The sequence below is a fragment of the Rhamphochromis sp. 'chilingali' genome (assembly GCF_963969265.1).
Source record: "Rhamphochromis sp. 'chilingali' genome assembly, chromosome: 18".
NCBI classification, from domain to species: Eukaryota; Metazoa; Chordata; class Actinopteri; order Cichliformes; family Cichlidae; genus Rhamphochromis; species Rhamphochromis sp. 'chilingali'.
In genome coordinates, this window is record NC_137945.1 from 20,305,880 (window position 1) to 20,329,599 (window position 23,720).

At 37.5% G+C, this 23,720-nt stretch overlaps 1 protein-coding gene across 1 annotated transcript in view; it reads right to left on the reverse strand.

The window, feature by feature from the left end:
• Positions 1–23,720, reverse strand: part of cntnap2a (contactin associated protein 2a) — a 405,242-nt gene that overhangs the window by 164,986 nt on the left and 216,536 nt on the right. Inside the window, exons 8-9 of the mRNA XM_080865727.1 lie at positions 16,452–16,595; positions 14,809–15,070 (exon numbers count right to left, since the gene is read on the reverse strand). Coding sequence (XP_080721853.1) covers positions 14,809–15,070; positions 16,452–16,595 — 406 coding nt within the window. The remainder of the gene's footprint in view (positions 1–14,808; positions 15,071–16,451; positions 16,596–23,720) is intronic.

A 23,720-nucleotide genomic window follows, 5' to 3' on the forward strand; every position in this document is an offset into this window, starting at 1 on the left:
TTGCACATATATTCTCTATTAAATGGCTAATTGTTGCTCTTACTTGTCTGTTTCTGCTATAAATTAGCCTGTGTTAATTTAATGCATGCAATGTAAGCAATTGGAACTCCATCATTATCTAAATTTGAATAGCAGTAATTTAAATACTGATCCATTAAACCTAACAAAAGTCATTACTGTAAGAAAACAACTTACTTTCTGCAAATTGCTCTCAATTCAAAAAATTTTCAGAAATTTCCACCAATAAACAAAGCCTGGTGCAGCTTACTGCTCATGCTTTTCACTGAAAATCTCATCCTCTATGATGTTTCAAGATGAGCACCAGACTGACAGCCACAGAAAACAAAGTGACAGCAATTACAGCAAAGCTTCAAGCGCCTGAGACTGAACAGAAGAAAATGGTGGAGGAGGCTAAGAGACTGATTTCAGGTATGAAAATCACAGACTTGGTAATTTTAGAAAATCTTGAAAGAACTGTAGATAAAATATTAGCTTTCATGTTTCTAGTATAAGCTGCAGAACTGGCAGTCCTCAATTCAAAAAGTGACAACCAGTGACGACGCGGTGCAGGAGCAGAAGGAGAAGGAGATGACAGCTCTGAGTGAAGACCTGGAGAGAAGACTGAACTGCAGCTCACCAGTAACAAAGGATAAAATATGGATGACGAATGCAGGTATTTTGATAAGACACCAGAAGACATATATAGCTGCACCTCTACTTCCACACAATAATAATCTAAATATAGAAACACCTGAAAATTTTATCTACACTTCCAGAAAAATAACCACCTTAGCAAAGTGTTTCCATTGTGTGTTTATATCTTGAAGCTTGCTTTCTGTGTTTGTAAGGCCTCTTCAAGAAAGACCGGCCCATTAGTTTTTTTAGGTAACATCTTTTCAAGAATCTGCAAGGCTACAAGTATGCAATACATCATGTGACCCTTATAACTGACTAGCCTGAACTTTCCAGTTCTCTACTGCACTTCTTTAGTGGTTTCTGACATTTCCCTCATTTGTTTGTGAAATTCTATATTCATTTTAAGTGTTTTAAAATATATATTTATGCTTTCCCACAGAGGCTGAGGAGTGTGATCCCCCTATAGTTGGAACATACCCTCTGACTATAGCGGGATCCCACTGGTCTATTGCTGTTGTTCCTAAATTCCTATTTGCAGTAATATTACTTACAGTTGCCAGTTGTTGCAACCATGGGATCTAATTACAGTATCACACTCAAATCCAGTGAACTCTTTAGAAGGACTCATTCTTTTACTAATGTTTGTACCGGAAGACTGCATGGCTAGGTGTTTGATACACCTGCTGCAATGGGATAGAAGATTAAATGGTGTGACCCCATAGTCTATATATGTGTGGATGAACTAACACTGTAGTAAAACTATATACTGACTATGTGTTTGGTTTTTATGTTTTTTTAATTATATACCAAACATATTTAATGCCAAAGCTATGAACTACTTTTGCATTTTCTCCACACAGATTCAAATGTATTCATACAAGTGCAGACACGAATATGTAAATACACTGACTTAAATCTTTTAATAAACGGTGCTGAAGATTCTGAACTGTCTTTTAACTTTTCAAAGCCAAGTCCTGTTATCTTCTACTGATCATAATTGACTAAAACTGTTTCTCTTCGTTAACATAATACATTTTTTTGTTTGACAACACTCAATAGATTGACCAATACTCAGCAAAAATCTAAGAAAAAGACAAACAACTGCACAAAATACAAGTTAGTCCAATGAATCAATGCTGTGCCAAGTTCTGCAAGAAGACCCAAAATGTCACCATCAGATGAGAGGAAATTGGTCAGGGTGTTTACGATGCAATAAATAGAAGAAGTTAAAGAATTGAAAACAAGCAGGGAGGAAGGGTGGGGCACGTAAACGAGAATGAACAGCTTGCAGAATTGGGGGAACCTATATACAGTAGATGACAACCGGAAGGAGTGTGTTTGGAGGCGTGATCCCGCTCCTGAAATTCCTATACATAATCTCCAATTAATAACCCTGTGCAGAAGTTATTGTTGGCTGCTAAAGATGACAGCTGTGGACAAGAGTCACTGTACCTTGCGTACTTTAAGAACAGACTGACATTGTCCCTTCTTACTGACAAACAATGCACACTACATCTTTAACCATGGTAACATGAGATAACTTATACAGATGCCATGCTACATATTGAGGTCAAAGTGAACCAGTTAAGTCCTTTAACTGCTGTGGCCTGACCTTGGAGCTAATGGTTGTTAAAGATTAGCTGAATGAAAAACAGTATGAATGATAATACTAACAGCTCTCCAACACTGCACAGTTTGAGTCTTTTAGAGAACTGCCTGATCATGAGAAGTCTTCCATTATTCACACAGTTACTCTGACTGCAGTTGTGCCAGACAGAGAGAGAGACATGCGCTCCAACAGTGAAGCACAAAAAGAAATCTTGTAAAGGAGAAAGTGCCAAGCCAGTGCACAGACAAGTGGATAGACAAACAACGCCACACAGCTGGGATAATAGTTATCACAAAGTTTCAAAAACCAGTTTTGGCAAACTAACAGCAATAGCCTCCAAGCTTTAAAAGTGTGCATACTGTATTTGTGTTTGTGTTTGGTAATTGTGCACATATTGTATTCCTGTCAAAATACAAATATGATAAAAAAAAAAAAAAAAGAATCAGAAAATAATAATTCAGAAGTCATGTCCATGCCAGGAGTTCATGATAATGTCTTGTACTGCTCTTTCTTTTCACAAGGGCCAAATTGAATAAATTCTTTTTAAACGTAGCTTTTAAACTGAATGAGAAAAATAACTAGACAGCAGTGATGCACTTTCTAGCTAATAAATAGACACAATTAATGTGTCGTGTGTAAAACTATATGCAAATGCCTACTGTTTCTTTTTGTATGTGCTCTTATAAGTGGGTAAATAAATTAAAAGGACACTGGCCTCTTAAATGTCTAAGTTGCATTATATGAGCTGTAAAACTACAAATAGGAAGCTGCGATATGTTTTAGAGGATCCTAACCTGACTCAGGAAAATGGTGAGCAATTCTTAAAGATAGCGATTAGCTCATGTAGAGACTGATTATACACATAACAAGAGTAATAATAGTTATAACTGTAGACAACAAGCAAAACAAAACAAATGAATGAAACAAACAATAAGGACAACATAATTTTATGGTTGCCTGTTTATTTTTCCTCAATCTTAATCATCTAAGGAAGACTTGGTGTTGGCTCTCTCTGCAGTAGAGTATCACTTCCTCTTACAGTACAACACACAGTGGTGTTTTTGTGTAGCTTATCTGAGTAGCCAATTTAATTAAACACTTATAGATAATGTCTGATTTCATAGTGTAAGCTCAGAGAGTGTAATTTGTCCAAAGCACAATCTGTGTTGATTCACTCGCTAATTATATTCACAGCATGCCCTCTCTTTAGGTATTTGCTAGCTTAGCTTAGCACAGCTTGTAGCCAACTCACTAGCAGCATGGCCTCTTCACCTGTCCCTCCCGCACTTTCCTGCTCTTTGTGTCAAATGTTTAGTTTGTGACAGAAAAATCAGCAGAAAATCATTTAAATACAAAAAAACTCAAAGAAAGACCAATGTTGTATCCACAACTTTAAAGAGTAAAACAGTAAAATTTGCATTATTAAACATTAGGTCTGTCACTCCTAAGTCCCTGTCAGTACATGAATAATTTAAATTAACCAACACCCCAGAGTTATACCAATTGTCAGCATCCCCGAAGCATTGGGCGTGGTGGGGTGGTGTGGCAGCAATCTCCCACTCCAGCTCAACAACCAGACTGAGTTTTAATTCATTTTAAAACGCGATGCTTAGCCTTGTCCACCCTAGCTGGAAAACTCAAAAAGCAGTTTCATTTGTTGCTATCATTTACCTGAGCCATACTCAGAGTTTCTGTTTGGATGCTCAGACTTTTTATCAAAATCAGTGCTGACCTCAGATAAAATAATTATTGTGGGTGATTTAAACATCCATGTAGATAGCAAAAATGACAGCCTCAACACATTTTAAATCTATTATTAGACTCAACTGGCTTCTTTCAGAATGTAAAAGAACCCACCCATCACTTTAATCACACTCTAGATCTTCCCCTGATATATGGCATAGAAAGGGAATGTTTACCAGTATTTCCTAGTTTTACCCTCTTTTGTCTGGTTACAATAATGGATTACACAGAAGTGGGGAATAGATTTCATGACAGCAGATGTCTTTCTGTAACCAAGTTTAAGGATATAATCCATCCACTGTTATCTTCTTCATGCTCTGTGCAAACACAGTGCAGCACAGCTACCTGAACACTATTCCCACAGAGGTTGATTATCTTGTTAATATTTTTACTTCTTCACTGCTTACAACTCTAGATACTGTAGCGCCTACGACAAAGAAAGCCTCAAATCAAAAGTTCATTTGAAATTTGATTCATATCTATGTAATAGACTCCAATTTATTCATGTAAACGGAGAGTCCTCTTGACACACTAAGGTTAATTATGGAGTTCCACAGGGTTCCATGCTAGGACCAATTGTGTTTATATTATACATGCCTTCCTTAGACAGTATCATTAGAAAGCATAGCATACACTTTCACTGCTCTGCAGATGACACCCAGCTTTATCTATCCATGAAGCCAGAAAACACACACCAATTAATAAAACTGCAGGGATGTCTTAAAGACATAAAGACCTGGATGACCTCAGATTTCCTGCTTCAAAATTCAGATGAAAGTGAAGTTATTGCATTCGGCCCTAAAAATCTTAGAAATGCAGTATTTATCCAGATGCTTACCCTGGCCTCCAGTAACACTGTGAGGAATCTTGGGGTCATTTTTGATCAGGCTAAGTCCTTTAGTATGCACATTGAACAGATATGTAGGACTGCTTTCGTCCATTTGTGTAATATCTCCAAAATTTGAAACATCCTGTCTTAGAGTGATGCTGAAAAACTAGTTTATGCATTTATTACTTCTAGGCTGGACTGCTGCAATTCGTTGTTGTCAGGATGGACTTAAAACTCCCTGGAAAGCCTACACTTGATACACAATCCTGCAGCAACTGACCATACTAACAGGGACTAAAAAGAGAGAGCGTACTTCCTTTCTGCTGGCGCAAAGGTGCTTGCTCATAGGTCATATGACTGTTGGAGTTTTCTCTGTTTTTCTTGAATTATGGTAGGGTCTTCACCTGACAATATAAAACACCTTGATGCAACTGTTGTTGTGATTTGGCTCTTTATAAATAAAACTGAATTGAATGGAATGTTGTGTGCAATAAATCATTTGGAGACTAGGGCAAGTCACCTACCTCCTCTCCCTACTGCGCTGCATGCTGGGAGCGTGAGTGAGCGAGTGTGTGAAGGTGGCGGATGATTGTGAGGAGCTGCTGAGTTCTTGACTGTGTGTTTTTTTTTCTTTCTTTACATCTTGTCCTTGATGAAAAGGTAAGAGAAGTTTATTTCATTGATTTGTGTTGGGTGAACAAAACTTAGTTAATCATTTGTTTTCTTTTGAGCCACGGCATACCTCCCTAGTGTGGGTTCTCCTTCCCTGTCAATTAGACACGGGGTTGGAGTGATGAGTGCCCCACAGTTTACTGTAGAGCAGGTTCTTTTGGCTGTAGGAAAACAGGCTGGCCGTGAAGACATCACTTACGGCTCTCAGATGAACAAGGCTGTTGATTTTTCTTTTTGTTTAGAGAGGGGTGACCTTCGATGATTTGTTGTTGGTATTTTGCCTTTATTGATGTCTTAAACATACATCACTATGTCTGGGTTTCCTGCTTCATCCATAATGAAAACAGGCTGATCCGCTTTGAAAATTTGCTAACAGGTGTTCACGTACCTGAATGACCCTTTTCTACTCAATCTAAGCACTCAAAGCACTTTACAGAACTTGTACATTCACTCATTCACACAAGCACTTTTTTCTAAGCTGTTTCTAAGTTTCTAAGCTGTTTCTACAAGCATTCATACTCCGATGGATGTATCGGAGGGAAACATGGGGTTAGTATCTTGCCCAAGTCTGCATACAAATATGGACATGCAGACTGCATACGCATATTTGGCATGCACACTGGAGCAGACTGGGATTGAACCACCAACCTTCCGGTTAGTGGCCACCCCCCAGTTAACAAAAACCCACAAAATATGCAGCACAAAAAGGTGAAGGTCACAACTGCTACCCCAACAACTGTTAAGCTTCACAATGAAGAAACAGTGGACCATCTCAGAAAGACAAATGAAAGAAGCAAGGAAAAATGAGGGGAAACTAATCTAAGGTAAGATAATGAAATGGCTGGCGCACAGGAGGAGGTCTTCCTTAGGAAGGGAATCAGTGTCCTCTTTCTCCCCTATTCTTTCTGCTTTGTAAGGTGGTTTTAATAGTGGGAACATTGAACATCAATGAAAGTAGGGATAGAGAAAGGCCAGAACTGCCAACTGAGCCTAGTAGAAATAAAAACATTGATGTGGTCCTTTTACAGGAAGCACACAGCTCTGTGGATAATGAAGCTGAATGGGGAATGAGTTCAAGGGGGCAGTGTTTTCTTAGTCAAGCCAGTAATCCTAGAGTGCAAGTAGCAGTTTTATTTTCTCAGCACCTTCATTTAACAAACATTTCAATGTGTGAAGTGGAGCAGAGTAGGTTCCAAGTAGTGGAAGCACCAATCAGGGATATATTATTTTTATTCATAAATGTTCATTCATAAATGCTCAGAGCTCTGGTACTGACTGTGTAGTGTAATTTCACAACCTAAGTGACAAATGAAAGGAGTATTACAGTAGCTCAGTTGTAGTGGTACGTACGGGACTGGAATTTTACCACCTATTCTACAGCTGATAGGAATATAGAGGAAGATCACCCACCTTCAGCCTCCCTTCTGACCACCACTGATGAAATTAATTTCACAGATGTGTGGCGGAAACTCTATCCTACATTATACATACCTAAAAGTCTCTGAGGGCAGTGTGAGGGCAGTTAGGCGTGATGCAATTTATCTTTGTATTTATCTTTGTAATTGATCAAAAATACAATAATAGGTTAAATAGAGCATAATTTTATTGTTTCTTTTTAATGTTGTCATTTTATTATACTGTCTGAAACAGGTCTTGTAAATGAGACTTTTCTTTTGCAAAGAATACACTACAGTCATAACAGCTATTGAAAAGAATTGCCTTGCGGATGTAGAAAGGGACATTAGGGTTAAAGAAGACACAATTATTAATGGGACAGACAATAATAACAGTGCTTGGGATGGATAATGGGAGGAAGGCTTTAGGTCGGTTTCTCCAAGAAAAAGCGAAAGGGTCTTTAATTAGAACTCGCATCCCTACTATAAAATAAAGCTCCAACCCATATTTTTTTAAGTTGGAGAAAAAAGTTCAATCAAATGCTGCACCTCAAGCTCTCAGATGGGTCTCTAACATCTGACTCTTGAGGGTTGAGAAAGCTTGCTGCAGAGTTGCACTCAAGCTTTAGTGCTGACAACTGTGATGTGGACTGTTTGGCTAAGATATTGGGCCTTCGTCTCGAGTGGGTGAAGCAGCCTGCTTCACTGGAGACCACCATCTCTTTTGATGAAATGTCGGCAGCTCAGCTGATGGATTTCCTGCAAACATTTTTTTTCTTTCTATTTACCAGGAAAAGTCATTTCATGGAGTTAATCTTTATCTTTTTTTAAAAATTAAAGTCCTTTGGTTTTAGTAAAGCTTGTACTCTTGGTATAAGTCAGTGCTTCTCAATTATTTTCTGTTACGCCCCCTCTCTAAACTACTACTACTGCTACATTTAACGTGCATCAATCTCCTGAAATTAAAAAAAAAAAAAATCTTTATTCAAACTATAAACATTTTTTGACCCACTTTAACCAGTTGATGTTGATGCTGTAGTGGATGTGCAATTACACTTTATTCTAGTACTGCAAAAAAAAGCATGTTCCCTACGGTCACACGTGATGAGTAATCGGAGTCTAATTGCCAAATACATTAAGTTCTCTATCTCAATAAATCGTATTCAGTTCCTACAAATGATCTCTTCTTATTCAACTCAGGCATGGTCTTGCAGGGTTGACCTTTGCGAGTGTAGTAATAAGCACAGTGAGCTTGTCTGCATATGCTGATGATGAAACTGGCACTATGGTGGTCAACTGGTCAAAATGTGACAGGCCTTTGCTTGCAGAGTGAAACAGAAAAGTACAACAAACATTCCTACAGTAGAATGGGGCGCAGATGAAATGTTTAGGTAACCTCATAACTTCAATTGATAGTAAAATGGAACCTTAAAGCTTGTCAGAAAAACTTATTTGATTCTTATCCTGATTAATGATGGTATCGACTGATATTAAAAAAAAAAATGTAATGAGATTTTTTTTCCAATATCGCCCAGTTGGTGGCTTCAGGTCTTAAAATAAAATTTGTGTATCGTAAAATAGTGTCAGACATTAAAACATATGTTTATGGTTGGGGAGTCAGTGCTGTCCTGTGCAATAAAACTGTGAAAAAAGGATTCTTAATGTCATATTCCATGCAAAATAAATCATGCAATATACCATTTATGCATGCATGTATATATTTTTGTTTATTTATTTATTTGTGTGCGTGTTGTAGATCCATGTTAAGCTTCAATTTAATATTTTCTTGTTGTAAATGAAAAATTGAACCAATAAAGGGTTTGTTAAGGGTCAAAGGTCTCTCCTCTTCTTTTTTTTTTTTTTTTTTTTACCCTGTTTCTATTACATATTGATCCTGTATGTACACTATAAATGAATTTTGTCTGCTATGAATTTATGGGACCCTCTGGCACTCATGAATTTTAACCCCCCTCCTCCCCACTACCACCCATCTCCTCCACTCCTAAATATTCAGCCCTCCAAGGTAATTCAAAGAGCTTTGCACGTCCTCCCAGATGGCAATATACCAACCACACAAAGCTCCAGACTATGACATATTAAGCTTTGGCTATGCACACATATATACATACAAATACAAATGCATTTGGACATGGACACACACACACACATTCTGGGGGAATGAAACAATATAACATTATAATCGGTGGGTGGCTGTACTGTGTTTTTTTCCCCTCAAATGTGTGCCTCAGGCCTTTCCATTATTGTAATGCTCTATGCTTCCTGTTCGGACTGTGCAAGTAACCTCATGTGTGACTGATGGCAATTCTGCATCTCAAAAGAAATGATTTTATGACTTCTTGCCGAGTTGATGGGTATGAAGTATGAATGCAAGTACATACGCACATGCAGAATTTTAAAATGGCAAAATATTTAAACTTTGGAGGACGCTGAATCAAATAGTTTCTGCTGCCTCTGGCTTTGTCCAATTTTGCAGCGAGGCTTACCTCTGACAGAGAATGATTCTGTGGGAAGATATAGTTCCCTAGTTGTATAAATAATGCAAGCAAATACGCTGATTTACAAAAATAATGAGGAGAAGAGTCAATAAATGAAAAAAAAAATGAGTAGGGGAAAGGAAAGCAGATGAAAAAGTTGTTTGCATAACATTAACCATTTATAAACCTGAGAAATAAAACACTGCATAAAGCATGTGCAAAAATATCTAACAGAAAAAAAAGGTTAAAATGCTGGACTCTGATATTACATTGGGTGATGTTAATAACTATTGCTAGAAATTTTCAAATTAATTAGTTAGTAAATTACTTTAATTAAAGTTAATAAAACAGTACTTATACATAGGCTGTCATAAAAGTTTATTCTGGCACTAATAATACATGTTTTAAGTAGTGTTTAAAAGGCAGGTGGAGCGGCACTGGCATAAATAATCATTCAGAATTTTTCATTTTCACTAACTGGTAGGTTTTCAGCCACAAAATGTACCTCCAAAGTGTAGGGATAAATGGACTGGTACTTATATAGCACTTCTAATTACTTTAAGAACTCACTCAATACAAGCCTTGATTATTCAATTCACACACGCACATTTATAGAAATGCTTTTTCTTTCTTTTTCAATGCTTAAGCACTTTTTAACCTAATGTTTACATGCCAAGACTTCAATGGATCGGGGTAAATGTAGTGCAAGGTATCTTAGTTAAAGCCACTTTGTCATGCAGGTTGGAGGAGCCAGGGATGGAACCATTAACCTTGTGATTAATAGGTGATCTACGTCCTGAGCTACATTTGTTAGGCAAATGTATAGTGGTGTACACAATTGTCTAACAAAGATCCCTGGTGCAAGTCACAAATCAAACATACGGAGATGTGGCAACCGCTTGTATATAAGTGAGCAGCTGAAAGTAGCTTTTAAAACATATATGATAACATTACTGATGATTTGTAGGCTATTAACTATTTTGGAAATGTACAAATCTACTGATAATTCTTATTATAAATAACATTTTTTGGCCTTCCCACATGCATTCATGCCTCTTGTTACTTGTCTCAGTCTAAAGTAAAATATGGAGGTCTACAATGCAGAGTGCTATAGTCTATAAATAGAGTCATATTTTCTTCACGATGTAGTGGGATGTTTATTTCAATAAGATTAATTACCACTAGTTTAATGTTTTTTCTTCTTTGACAGCTAAACAGGAGTATAAAATATATTTCCTCACTATGTATCACAGGAATCTCATAGGAAATTAGATTTCTTGGTCCGTGCAAAAGCAGTGGAGACAGTGAGTATTGTTTCCATGGAAACAATGCTGGTGCCTAATAATTCAATATTTAATCAAGAGGTGATCAGAGGAAAGCGTCTTCAACACATATACTCAAATACCTGCCACCTACCAGCTACAGGTACAAAGAGATCCTCTTTCATTGGCTTTGGTTTATTGGAAATTTTCATGGTTGGTAAATGAGAAAATAGAACTTTAATTTTAGTTTGGATATACCAAACATGCTTTGGTCCTGCTGCATGGTCATTAACACAACAATTTGCAGCTACACTCTAACAAAACTGTTATTTTGTTCCAATAAATGAGTGATGAGAGTAAAAGAAACAACAACAGAGTTAATGAGTGTGTGGGAAAGTCATGGGAAAATTAGAGAATCGACTAGATATAAACACGCTCACAAAAACATTATTCAAAGGATTCCCACAGTCTCACCTGGAGTGTTCTCCCAAAAGCTTCGTGTGCCCTTTTGTTTTACTCTTTATCTGCCTGACTGAGAGATAAATGGATGAAATGACAGACGTTTTGTCAGAGAACAGAAGAGCATCTTTTCAGTGGTCACAAACACTTTTACTGCAAGTTGTTGCTATCACACACACACACAAAACAGCTACACACACACACACACACATCTTGAATAAGCATACTTCTGTTAGTGGATGTGTGTGTTTAGTCGATGTGTGTGTTCATAGTGGGGAAGATCTATGGTCTGGTGGATTTGGCGTGTGGGGGTGGAGACTTTAATGACCTCAGACCCACAGTGGCAAGAAAGAGGTTATGAAGATATATGATGATTTTATTCAAGCCTTCTTTGCATCATCTGCTCTCCCTATTTCTTGTGTTCCACCTGCCCGTTTAGTTTTCAGAAAAATGCGTTTAATTACCAGGTTGCACTTAAAAGTACATTAGGCAAAAAAAGAAAAGTGGCCTCAATCACAACCTCAGTGAGCCCAAACGTGTTCTCCTAGATAAAGTATTATATATATGAACATGTGGAACAACTGTCTGTCATTAATGACACATTTAGAGTAAAAACAGACTGGCATGGGCCTTCTATTGAGAATCATAATATTTATCGTTATGTAAATGTCTAACATTGGTTTGCATTCTTGCTGCGGTCTGATCCAATGGCTCCTGAGGGGGGGGGGGGAAGAAAAAGTCTCAGTCTAACTGGCTCATTACAGACCTTCCTCTAATTCTAGCTTTCAATAACACTATCTTTACAGCATTTCATTTCATTTGACGAAACAAACTGCTTAATGGAGCTTTAAAGAATATGTTTCTGGGGGCAAAAAAGGAAATGCTTGGAACGCCATATACTTTTAAGCATCACATGCAGTAGTTGCTGTGAATTTGTCTGCTGCTCATCTATGGATGTGAATTTCTTGTTCCACCACATCCCAAAGGTGCAGATCTAGTGACTGTGGAGGTCATTTGAGTACAGTGACTTAAATTTCATCTCTATGAAAGCTGTTTAAGATGACTTGAGCTTCATGACATAGTGCAAGAGTGCCAAGAAAATATCCACTGCACAATTACATGACCAGCAGCCTGAAGTCTTAATACATGGCACAAGGGATTCAAGATTTCATGTTGTTCACACCTAATTTTGACCTTGCCCCCCAAATGCTGCAGCAGAAATCAGGACTCATCAGAACAGCCAGCATTACTGTCCAGCTCGCATGAACTCAGTTTTTTGTTTTTAGCTTCCAGTATTAGTCCCTGATCTGGTCTTCTGTTGCTTTAGCCCATGTGCTTCAAGGTTCGAGATGCTCTCATGCATACCTTATACGTTATAACGAGTGATTAGTTTCTGCTGCCTTCCTATCAGTTGAAGCAATCTGTCCATTCTCCTCTGACCGCTGTCATCAACAAAGCATTTTTGCCCAGAGAACTCACTGGATATTTTCTCTTTTTCAGACCAGTCTCTTTCAACCCTAGAGATGGTAATGTTGGAAAATCCCAGTGGATCAGCAGTTTCTGAAATATTCTGAGCAGCCCATCTGGCACAAACAACAATGCCACATTTAAAGACACATAATTTACCCTTCTTCCCTATTGTGATAATCAATTTGAACTTCACCATGTCTACGTGCCTAAATGCGCTGAATTGTTGCCATCCGACTGGCTGATTAGATATTTGTGTCCATAAACAGACGTGTTGAAATCAGCTTTGTACATTTCAAAGTTTACAGTATGTGATTCAATTCTGTTTACAGGAATTAATCACATGCCTTATTCTGACTCATGTAATGGCATATTATTTGGCCTAAACCAGAGATTTAGTAAAAAACACTTTCTGTGATTAACCATCATTGGCGAATTTGCAGTCTTAGATGGCTAAAAGGTTACTCGGGTTAAAAGCTCCAAATGAAAGAATTTGTGTGCTTGTGTGTTTTTCCTTCAAGCTAACAGAGAAAATGAGAAATACTTTATTTATCTTATTTGTTTGGAAATAGGTATATGTCTGAATAAGCTGTCACTTAAACGCTCCATAAACAAATTATCCCCAGTGGGAAAACTGGATGGCGTTGTGTCTGTGAGAAGCCTCTCTTTTCTCTCACTCTCGTTTCGCTCCTCGATGTGTGCATATCTGCACGTCTCTCCCCAGTATATTTGCCATTAAGAGGGACTAAGCATTTCATTATAAGTCTACTGAGCTCCCACTGTGTCATTGAAGCTAGAAGCCAGTTTGGCTTTCTTTTTCAGAGATACTAATAACAGAATCAAAGGAGGGAGCATGTGTTTGCGTGTGCGGGTATGTGTTTGTGTGTCTATGTACTCTGGTAATACTGATGTAATCGCAGGCTCAATCCCAATTAGCCTAGAGGGTAACTCTGTAATAATCCCTACCCCTGGGCATAATGGCCTATTAAAGCAGCAGTGGGCAGAATAAATGAGTGTGTCTACAGATAGAGAGGGAGAAAGAAAGAAGGGGAAGGAAGAAATAAGAGTATGGGAGGAAGGGGTGAGGGGCAAGAAAGGTTGTAGGAAGGGAATGAAATAAATGGAATAAAAAGAGCCACAGATGATAGCATCATGGCTAAAATTATTTTGAACCTTATTTTGTTTCTACCTTAACAATAACTTCCAGCTTTATGTGCATCAGTTTAATGGGCACCAAGTTTGCTTATTTTCAGCTCATTATTTTTATTCTTGGAATCGACAAGAGCGGCTTTGAAAATTAGCATTTCAAACTCACGCTTAATTATCTTGTAGTGGAACTTGATGCGACCCCCCCCCCCCCCCCCCCCCCAGTTCATCCCCTGTCTCAAACTAAGCCATTTTAGTAACCTCCCATGTCCCAAGTCAACCGATATCACACAGAGCCAAGAACAATAGTAATAAGCAGTTCAAAACAGAGTGCTTAGAACAAGAAAAAGCCTGAACTTTTTGGCTAATGAGGATTAGCTGCACTTACATCTCACTGAATCAAACATGTGCTTTTGGTAGATTATATGACAGAAAATACAAAGACAACAGTTCCACTGCTGTCCTCACCGGTTCGCCTGTTAGTGTTGGGTTTAAAACCACACAAAGCAATTGTCAAAAAAACAAGAGATCAAATACTGAAATGGAATTACGAAACACCTGTCTGTCATGGACTGTCTTCATGTTAGGGCTGGTTTGAATGCTCCCAATATGGAACAAAAAGTCAGATTCACTTCTGTTCAGAATTCAATTAATCATGCAGCGTGCACATTAAATTTCAAGAATCAATTTTTGCTTCAGTTTTATCTTCATAGCACACCGCTCACATGCTCCTGTCCCCAAAGAGCAAAACAACAGCTGATGTGGGAAACACATGAGCCACCTCAGCTGTGAGTTGGTAGGTATATCTACTCATCATATTACATTTTTGTTTTAGTATGCTGTAGAGAAAAAAAAACCTTTAAACCTCATTAAAACTTATTTTGTTGCAATCAGGCTTGATTATTGGTTCTATAGAGTTTTCATTTACTGTCCATTGAAAGAAAAAAACACTGCCCAAGAAGCATAACCAATGCGGCCGTTGAGTGGCAAGTCTTTTTCCTAGAAGGAGTTTCCTACATGAATGTTTTTCCATATAGTTCAATAGCAAATATAATGTAAGCGTACATGTGATATGTTTTTATGTAGGCAAACCCACCTGATGATAAATCTACTCGGTAGCTTTTGGCCGCTTTCGTCACATTGATGTGAACTGCAACCTTGCCGTCCTCAAGCGAGATCTCCAGAGTGCCATCATCAAGATTGCTGAATAGGAGGAGGCCATGAGGGTTCCACGTACGAAACTGGAAGCCCACGGATACCGTGTTATGATTGGCTCGACCAGGCAACTGCAGGAAACTGGTGGCGTTGAAAAAGACTGGGAAGGTGTGGGTCTCCGCACAGGTGAAGGACAGGTTTCGCTGTTAGCATACAGAATTAGAAAAAAGAAAGAACAAAGATGGACAACGGGAGATTAATTAGTTTTTAAACAGAGAAGTCAAAAACAGAGCTAATGCCTTTAAGGGGGCTTGCCTGTGAAATAAATGCCTCAAACACTTAAGGAAATCTTGTACTTCACCACCCTTTTGTTGCTTTTAATCTCACTTCTGCGTGATTACTTTCACATGTTAGTGACTGAAGCGAGATTGAAAGACTGATGAAGCTTGAACACACTCATCTTTTTCTTCTAGCTCTACCTGTCTTTGAAATGTAACTATTTTCATCTTATTAATCACTTTATCTAAAATTTTATCGACCTTTATTTAACATCAGCAACTATGTATAATTTAGATTCACCAATTAAGTTAATATGCAAGTCTCTGAATTATTGGGAGAAGTGGGAACACTTGAAGAAAACCCATCTATCAGGAAAAAGCAGAACATATAAACTAGAATCCAGCTGACCAGGAGATCCTCCCTGCTGTGAGCAATAGTAGTAACTAATGCACTGCTGTGTTGAGAAACAGGGTTAAACAGTAACCTGGGTGAATTTTATGTGCTGCAGAAAAACAAACACTATTGTGGTATTTAGGCACTAATTATCATTGAATTTCTCCAACCTTGTGCTCTTAATCTAGTCATTAGCAAGCACACAGCATTGAGCTGCCTTTCCAACTATAGATGATTCCTGATTGTGTGTGTGTGTGTGTGTGTGTGTGTGTGTGTGTGTGTGTGTGTGTGTGTGTGTGTAAAATCTAAGAGCAGATCTGTTTTGATTAGAAATAAATGGCTGTGTGAAGTCATCAGAGAGAATTACAGGTGTGGTTTGAATGAACTTGATTAGTCCCACCATTTGTTCAATCAGTCCAACAGGGATCAAAGCAGATACACTGGCCGTCCCCTGAGAAAGGGCTCAGATTTTTCAGAAGCTAATTTTTAGGACTGCAGGGCAGTTAATGTGCTGAAGGTGCATCCTGCAGTCTGAAAAAGTAGGGTGCATTTCATGAAAAGAAACAAGGCCTTTAATCTGCATCTTGTGCCATCGAGATATGTTGAAAATAAACTGTTGAATAGTCAATGCAGTGAAAACCTGTCTTTCCACTGTAAGTTATGGTAAAATTGCAGTCATGATAACAACACTTGCAAAGACAGCAAGGACACACATGGAGGGGCCACTGACAGGTCAGTAGTATCTGATTAATTATGAATCTGTTCAAGCATTTTGGTTCATTGAATAATCTGCCCCCACAGTCGGGTCAAGTATGGAGTTAGTGTGACAATAATGAGCATGTTCAACAGGCAGCTGCCTTTATAAGCGCTATTCCAAAACGTTTAGACATATATTTTGCACATTTTCCTTACAAAGCTGGAGGTGTCGAGCTTCTTTCGGCGGGCCAGGTCTGTAATGTTGTCTCCATTGTAGTTGATGCTCTCCATGCAGCCTTTAAAGTTTTTCCTTCCTATTCCCACTGGCTTTCCACTGTATGGCATCCCACCAAAACTCAACTACAGAGAGACATAGTGCAAAGAGTTAAAAAGAGATAGAGAGTGAGAAAAAAAACGCATGGCAAGAATTCCTTTAATTTTTCTTTAATAAGCTTTTCAGGCTTCTCCTCCCGGTTGCTTTTTATGGATTTACAAGTGTGCACATTCCCATTGCAAACAAATTTCTTACCTCGATGGATTGGACAATCAATTTCCTGTTTTAGGTATTATTGCCTGAACTCTTTGCATTTCATTATCTGATGTTCAATATGTACATTTTATGGGTTAGGTTGGTGCTAGTAATTTGTTTAAATCAAACAGTTTTACCTGCGGGGCATAAAGCATTCACACACACTTTCATGTTGTAAAAATCAGTCAGTTTAGTTCGTAAAATGTCAGGATAGTCACTGATAGATATAGAAGACAGTATAAATTCCAGTACTATATTTGGGCAGTTACATGCTTTTTGTTCGTCATGCTTTGTGACTAAGCATATTTGATTTGAAGGAAAATAATGAATACTACGTTAAAGTGCCAAGCCATAGCTGCACTTTGAGGTTACATCAATATTGCAAAAACTTAGACTGTTAGATACGGTCCTTTAAATTGCTGGGGCTCAAAAGTAATTGGCTTGACACTTGGTTACTAAAAGTTTCTAAGGCAGTCGGTTGTCATTTCAGTGTTAGTTCATGCACAGAAGAGCTCACACATGGCTCAGAGTTAATTAAGAGTTGAGCTTTGACCTTTAGATTGACTCAGTATATAATCAAGTGACCACAGAAGTGGAAAAATGGTGATAGTAAATGTTTATCAGAAAGATATCAAAGGTAGTTGATTTTCAGGGTGTTTTTTGTCTTAAGGAAATAACAGAAAAAGGCAAACAAGCAGATCGGAAAATCATCTGCACGGTGTAAAAACTCCCATTTTGAGTGCTGGGATGTTTCTAGAATGGAGCTATGAGATGGCACACCTCTTGACTATACAACTTGTGCACTCATACAATAATTGTTACTTAAGCAGGCAATCTAAATATTTTTTTCCTAATTTGAAAAACAATTATTCAACCAAAAATTATGTCTAAAACTTGTGCAGCTCCACATTTCATATAATAAATGCGTGGTTGAACACGGGGCAGCACACGAGCCTTAAAATCATGCCTAATTTTTTTAAGTGTGAATTTTCTACACTAATTTTATTTCTGATTAAATATTGTGATTTCCTGTGGGCTCCTCTGTTTTATTGTCAGTCCCTCCTGTCTCACCCCATTTAGAAAATCCTGGAAACATCCCAAGATCTCAATCTGATGAAGCAGCAGTCCGCTTGCTGAAAGTCAGACAAAATACAAAGAGACCCCACAGGCAAAAAAGATAAATAAACAAACAAAAACAAAGGTGACTTCAGTATAGGCCCGAGAGAGCATCACAAGGGATGATACAATATGTCCAATGATGCCTGTGGGTAAACGACTTTGGCAGTCATTTACTGTAACACATTTTTCACTCAATATTCACACAGACATAAAATAATTACTGTGACTTCATCTGTATAGTATGTGTCCAATTAATCTGGCCGTTCAGCTTCCCCCACCACATGCCCACCATTATTATTGACTTATTGACTTATTATTGACCTACTATAAAGCTCAAATTAAAGTGGAAGCACTTGAATGTAGGGGCCATTATTTTAGTAGAGAGCCTGAATAGGGAAAAAAAAGAGTGTATAAAAATATTTTAGTTTTTCCATTCATGGTACCATTAATAGATAAATAACTTTTTTACAATGACAAAAAAAAATAAAAATAAAGATACAATCATTGTTTGAGAGACTCATAGCTTCTCTATCTAATATGACTTTTGAAAATTTGGTGACACTATGTTGTGTAAACATTGCAGGTCCTCTTTTAAACACCAGGTGTGTAGGGTGCTCTTATAGAATAGGAAAGCGCAATATAAGAAGAGTAATGTTGTTACTTGTGTTATGAAGGTTCTTTAGTTATCTATATTAGGCAAACAGAAAAACAAGACTCACTAATATGAAAGAAAAGGTTTTCTTCCTCCGCACTTCTGCTACAATCAGCTAATTTTGTCTTTGTGCGGGAGGAGGAAAATGGTTTGTCCCGTAATACAGTGAGAATCAAAAGTAGTCTATAAATGTTTATGGAATTAACGCTTTGTTTGAAAACATAATTCCCAGCCCCTCTTCTGCTTTGTGACCAATGAGCTGACAGCACACTTATTGGTCGAGGAAAGGTCGCTTACGGAGAAAATACCGGAAGACAACAGATGACCACAACAACAAGCATGGCCAACAGGGAAACAAACGCCGACACTGCGGTGCAAGTCTCGGACGACAGTACACCTAAAGCTGGGCAGACACTGTGCGATTTTTTTCAGTCACGTTATTCAGCTCCTGCTCAAACTGTACGGTTGACTCGCAGGGGTTAGAAGTTCATAAGTCACGATGCAGGGTCTCACACTATACGGCCCGATGCGACCTGAGTGCTCACACTGTGCCTCCATAAAATGAAGGTTATAACAGAAAATCTGTCGCTCTCCCTCTCTCTCTCTCTCTTTCACTCACACAGACACACCACCACCATCAACTTTGCTAAATTGCTAATGAAAAACATTGATCAGGCAGCTGTGATTGAGCAGCAGTGTAGATCCAACTATTTTCACGGTTGTTGTGGTCGTGATAATTTTGTGATGCCACATCGAAAAGGCTCGGATGAGCTTTCCAAAGTTCTACAAGTTGTGCCTCCATCGCTTGTGTCCAGATCACAGGCTGCACAGCCGTGCTGCTCCATCTTTTTCACCGACGTTTACGTGTTTGCGCGTGAGCAGTGTGAGCGGCTGCGTTGACACCCTCACGAGCGATTGATGATCGGGAGCTGGTCGTGAGGTGTTAATCGCTTCTCGTTACCCCACGTATACTACACGACGCACGATGAAGGCCAAAATCGGGCCGATCACCAAATCGGTCGCATGACTCAAAAATCGTCTCAAAATGGGCCAAAAATAGCACAGTGTAAGCCCGGCATTAGAGCAGCAATGTTTGTTCGCTCAGAGAAAGAAAAAAAAAACAAGGCTGCAAAAGTACAGGGAGGAATGGGAAAAGGAAAACACCTGGCTGGGAAAATGCACGATAACACCTTTAAAGCGCACTGCACTGTGTGCCGGCGCACTTTAACCATAGGCATGCTTCTAGTGGTGGGCACATGAAGAACATGAGGGGCGTGAAAGCTCGGGGAACCCTTAACCAATTTTTTGTCCACCAGGCCACGGCAGAAGCAGATATGGTATGTAAACACTGGTTTGTTTGTTTTTAAATCCTCTGGTTAAGGTTAATATGGGCATGTGCAGTGAATATCAGCGCTATGTGGCCAGAAGTGTAATAATATAATTTATTTTGTGTAATAAACAACTACAAGGATAGATGATTACAACAAATAGATCACTATTACATAAAAGTAATACATTGATGAGTAATGATGCGTAATCATGGGAACAAGCGGGTTTACAAACAGGAGCAGCTGATTAGCATTAGAAAAGCTGAAATAATACCTCAACTGAAGCCAATTGTACTAAATGCACTATATGTGCACAGTCACAAGAATATTTTTCGTTCTATTGCTTTCTATTAATTTATATAATTTTAAGTTAAGCAGGACAGAGTTCTTTTAAAGAAAGGTTTACTTATATTCTCAAAAGTTAAGCATGACAGGCTTCTGTTTAAGAAAGAGACCTGTTTTACTGTGTTAATGTTGTCATTTTGAGCTAAAAATAAATGGCTAAATGATCATTTGTTTCCCATATGGTCATATCACAAAGAATATGAATGAATGAATGAATGTCTTTTATTCGAGCAACCAAATAATAAAGTTATTGTAATGTACAATTACACAAAAAAAGAAAAAACAAGTTTAGCTCGAAAAGGAGTGGGATGAAGACAAGCTTTTTAACTCCCACCCCTACAATCTTATCTGAGTTTTAAATTTTGTAGTTGCGCAGTACATTTAAATATTTGTGACATACAATTACGGTTATAAAATTATCGCATTGTCATAATTACAACATACAGTAGTGTAAATATTTAGCATCAATAATACAGTCTTTATTACCACCGCTGAATATCACAGTCATCACCATCATGGTCATTACATCCTCTCCGTATATTATTTATATTTTAGCTATGAAAATATCAATGAAGTTTGCTTCCATTGTATAGTTGTAACTTCATCAATTTTACTTTTAAGAATTAATTCTGGTCTACTGTTTCCTAATAATGGAGATAACAGTAATAACAACAGCGTAAGACAATATCAACAGTGTCCATTTCAACTCTACAAAATAATTGTTTATATAAGTATTTGTTGTTAACATTCTATATATAAACAAAGAAAAAAGAAAGAAATAATACAAAGAATATATTATTATTTACTATCATGGATAAACAATCACACACTCGATTCCTTATTGTACCTTGACAATATACATTTTTTGTACCTCGATTTAAACAGATGAATATTTGGACATTGCTTGAGCTCTACATCCATTCTGTTCCAAAGTTTCACTCCACACACAGACACACACAAACCTTTCCTGGTAGTTCTAACTATCTGCCTTTTAAAGTTACTACATCCCCTCAAATTGTAACCTCCTTCTTTATGTGTAAAGAGCTTTTGGATATTTTCTGGCAGTATACCCTTATTTGCCTTATATAGGAGTTGAGCAGTTGAGAATTCAACTAGATCAATCAATTTTAATAGTTTTGACTGCAAAAACAAAATATTAGTGTGACTATAATATCCTACCTTATACATTATTCTTATAGCACATTTTTGTAGTATAGCCAGGTGATGCAGAGAACTTTTGTAATTATTGCCCCACACCTCTACACAATAAGTCAAGTATGGTAGGGCTAGTACACAGTATAACAAAAACATTGCATGGCAGTTTAAGAAGAACTTGGCTCTATTTATGATTGAGATACTTTTGGACACTTTATTTTGTATATGTCTGATGTGTGATTTCCAGCATAATTTGCTATCAATCATTACTCCCAAGAATTTTATTTCTGATACTACATCTATGACTACACCATCTATTTTTATCACAGTATCTTCATTTACATTGTAATTCCCAAAGAACATTACCTTGGTTTTGCTCAAATTTATAGATAATTTGTTAACATCCATCCATATTTTTAATTTCCTTAACTCATTGTTAATGTTAAGTACTAGGTCACTATGGTCGTCGTTAGAATAAAAAATATTGGTGTCGTCAGCAAATATAACTAATTTTAATAACTTTGATACATTAAATATGTCGTTTATATAAAGATTAAATAGAGTTGGTCCCAGAACTGATCCTTGTGGCACTCCACAGCTAATGCCCAAATACCCCGATTCAAATTCGCCCATCTTCACATACTGCTGTCTCTCAGTCAAATAACTTTGGATCCATTTCAAGGCCACTCCCCTAATACCATATCTGTCTAATTTTTTAAATAATCTGCTATGATTAATCGTATCAAATGCTTTCTTCAAGTCAATAAATATCCCTGCTGCATGTCGTTTTCTATCCAGACTGTTGGTTATCTCTTCTATTGCATCAATGATAGCCATTGAAGTTGACCTTCCTGTCCTAAATCTGTACTGACTTTCATTGATTAGTTTATGTTTGTCAATAAATTTACCTAGTCTATTATTATAAAGTTTTTCTAATATTTTAGAAAACTGTGGGAGCAGGGACACTGGTCGATAGTTAGTGAAGATGTGTTTGTTTCCACTTTTATATATGGGTATAACTTTAGCTATTTTCATTTTCTTTGGGCATTTCCCCGTTTGAAATGATAAATTACATATATAAGCTAGAGGTCTGGCAATGCTATGTATGATTCGTTTAACTATACCAAAACAATCAGTAGAGGTCTTGTTCTTACAGTTGTTAACTACATCTAAAATATCTAATTCAGTAACTCCCGACAAGAACATAGTCTTTGAATTTATTTCTATCAGTGACATTTCGCTGTGATTACTTTTTGGAATTGTTGTAGCCAGCTCCGGTCCCACATTTACAAAAAAGCTGTTAAAGCACTCCACCATCTCGTTTAGATTGTAATTGTCACTGTTATTATTAGTGAAATAATCTGGATATGAGCACTTTTTTGTGTTACCTTTAATAATAGTGTTAAGTATTCCCCATATCTCTTTAGTGTTGTTTTTATTTTTATGTATTAAATTAGTATAGTATAATTTCTTACTAGTTCTTAATATTTCCGTTAGTTTATTTTTATATTTTTTATATCTATACTCTGCTTCTTCAGTTCTTAACTTAGTGAATTGTCTGTATAAAGAATTTTTCTTCTTACAGGCCTTGTGTAATCCTTTTGTTAACCACGGGCATTTAATATGCATCTGCTTAAATCAAATTCAAGTCAAATGGTTAAAAAATAATTTCACACACAAAAAAAAGAGCTACAAAATTCACCACACTGGGAAGGGTGAACTGGGTTGCCCGGCCCTGGCCACGAGGTGTCCCTTATTTATTTTTCAGGGAGTTGGCAACCCTAAAAATGGTAGAGGACAGATATGGACTTTATTTTTATTGCACACAAGGATGCAATGAGCTGAGATGCAGTCTGTATCCAGGACAACAACAATTGCTTTATGCTGCTAACAGAACTTTGGCTCTTTGTAAACGTCTGCTAGACAGCATGCTAACACAAAGCTAGCTAAAACCCCAGAGTGATTATAAAGCTGAGTGAATACTGACACCAGCCCAGCAGCCAGACCCTGAACTTCAACATATAACCAAAGCAGTAATAAGCAGTCAGGCTTGCGGCCTCCATTTCTACCTGTTCTTAAGGTACAATCACCATGGCCTTGAAGTCTTTTTAGGCTCTTTTTCATCTTATTTTTGTGTCGTTGGCTTTGCATTTCTAAATACTAAAAGAAAGATTGTGTGTCTGGCCTAATTAGGATAGGGATTTGTAATGATTTGTGGATTTGTGGAACTGAGAGAAAGTAACAAATTAAGCAATGTACTGCATTACTTTAAAGAAAAGTAATGAGCAATGTGTAATACATTACTTTTTATGAGTAAAGAAACACTGCACATTATATATATTGTGCATGAAATACAA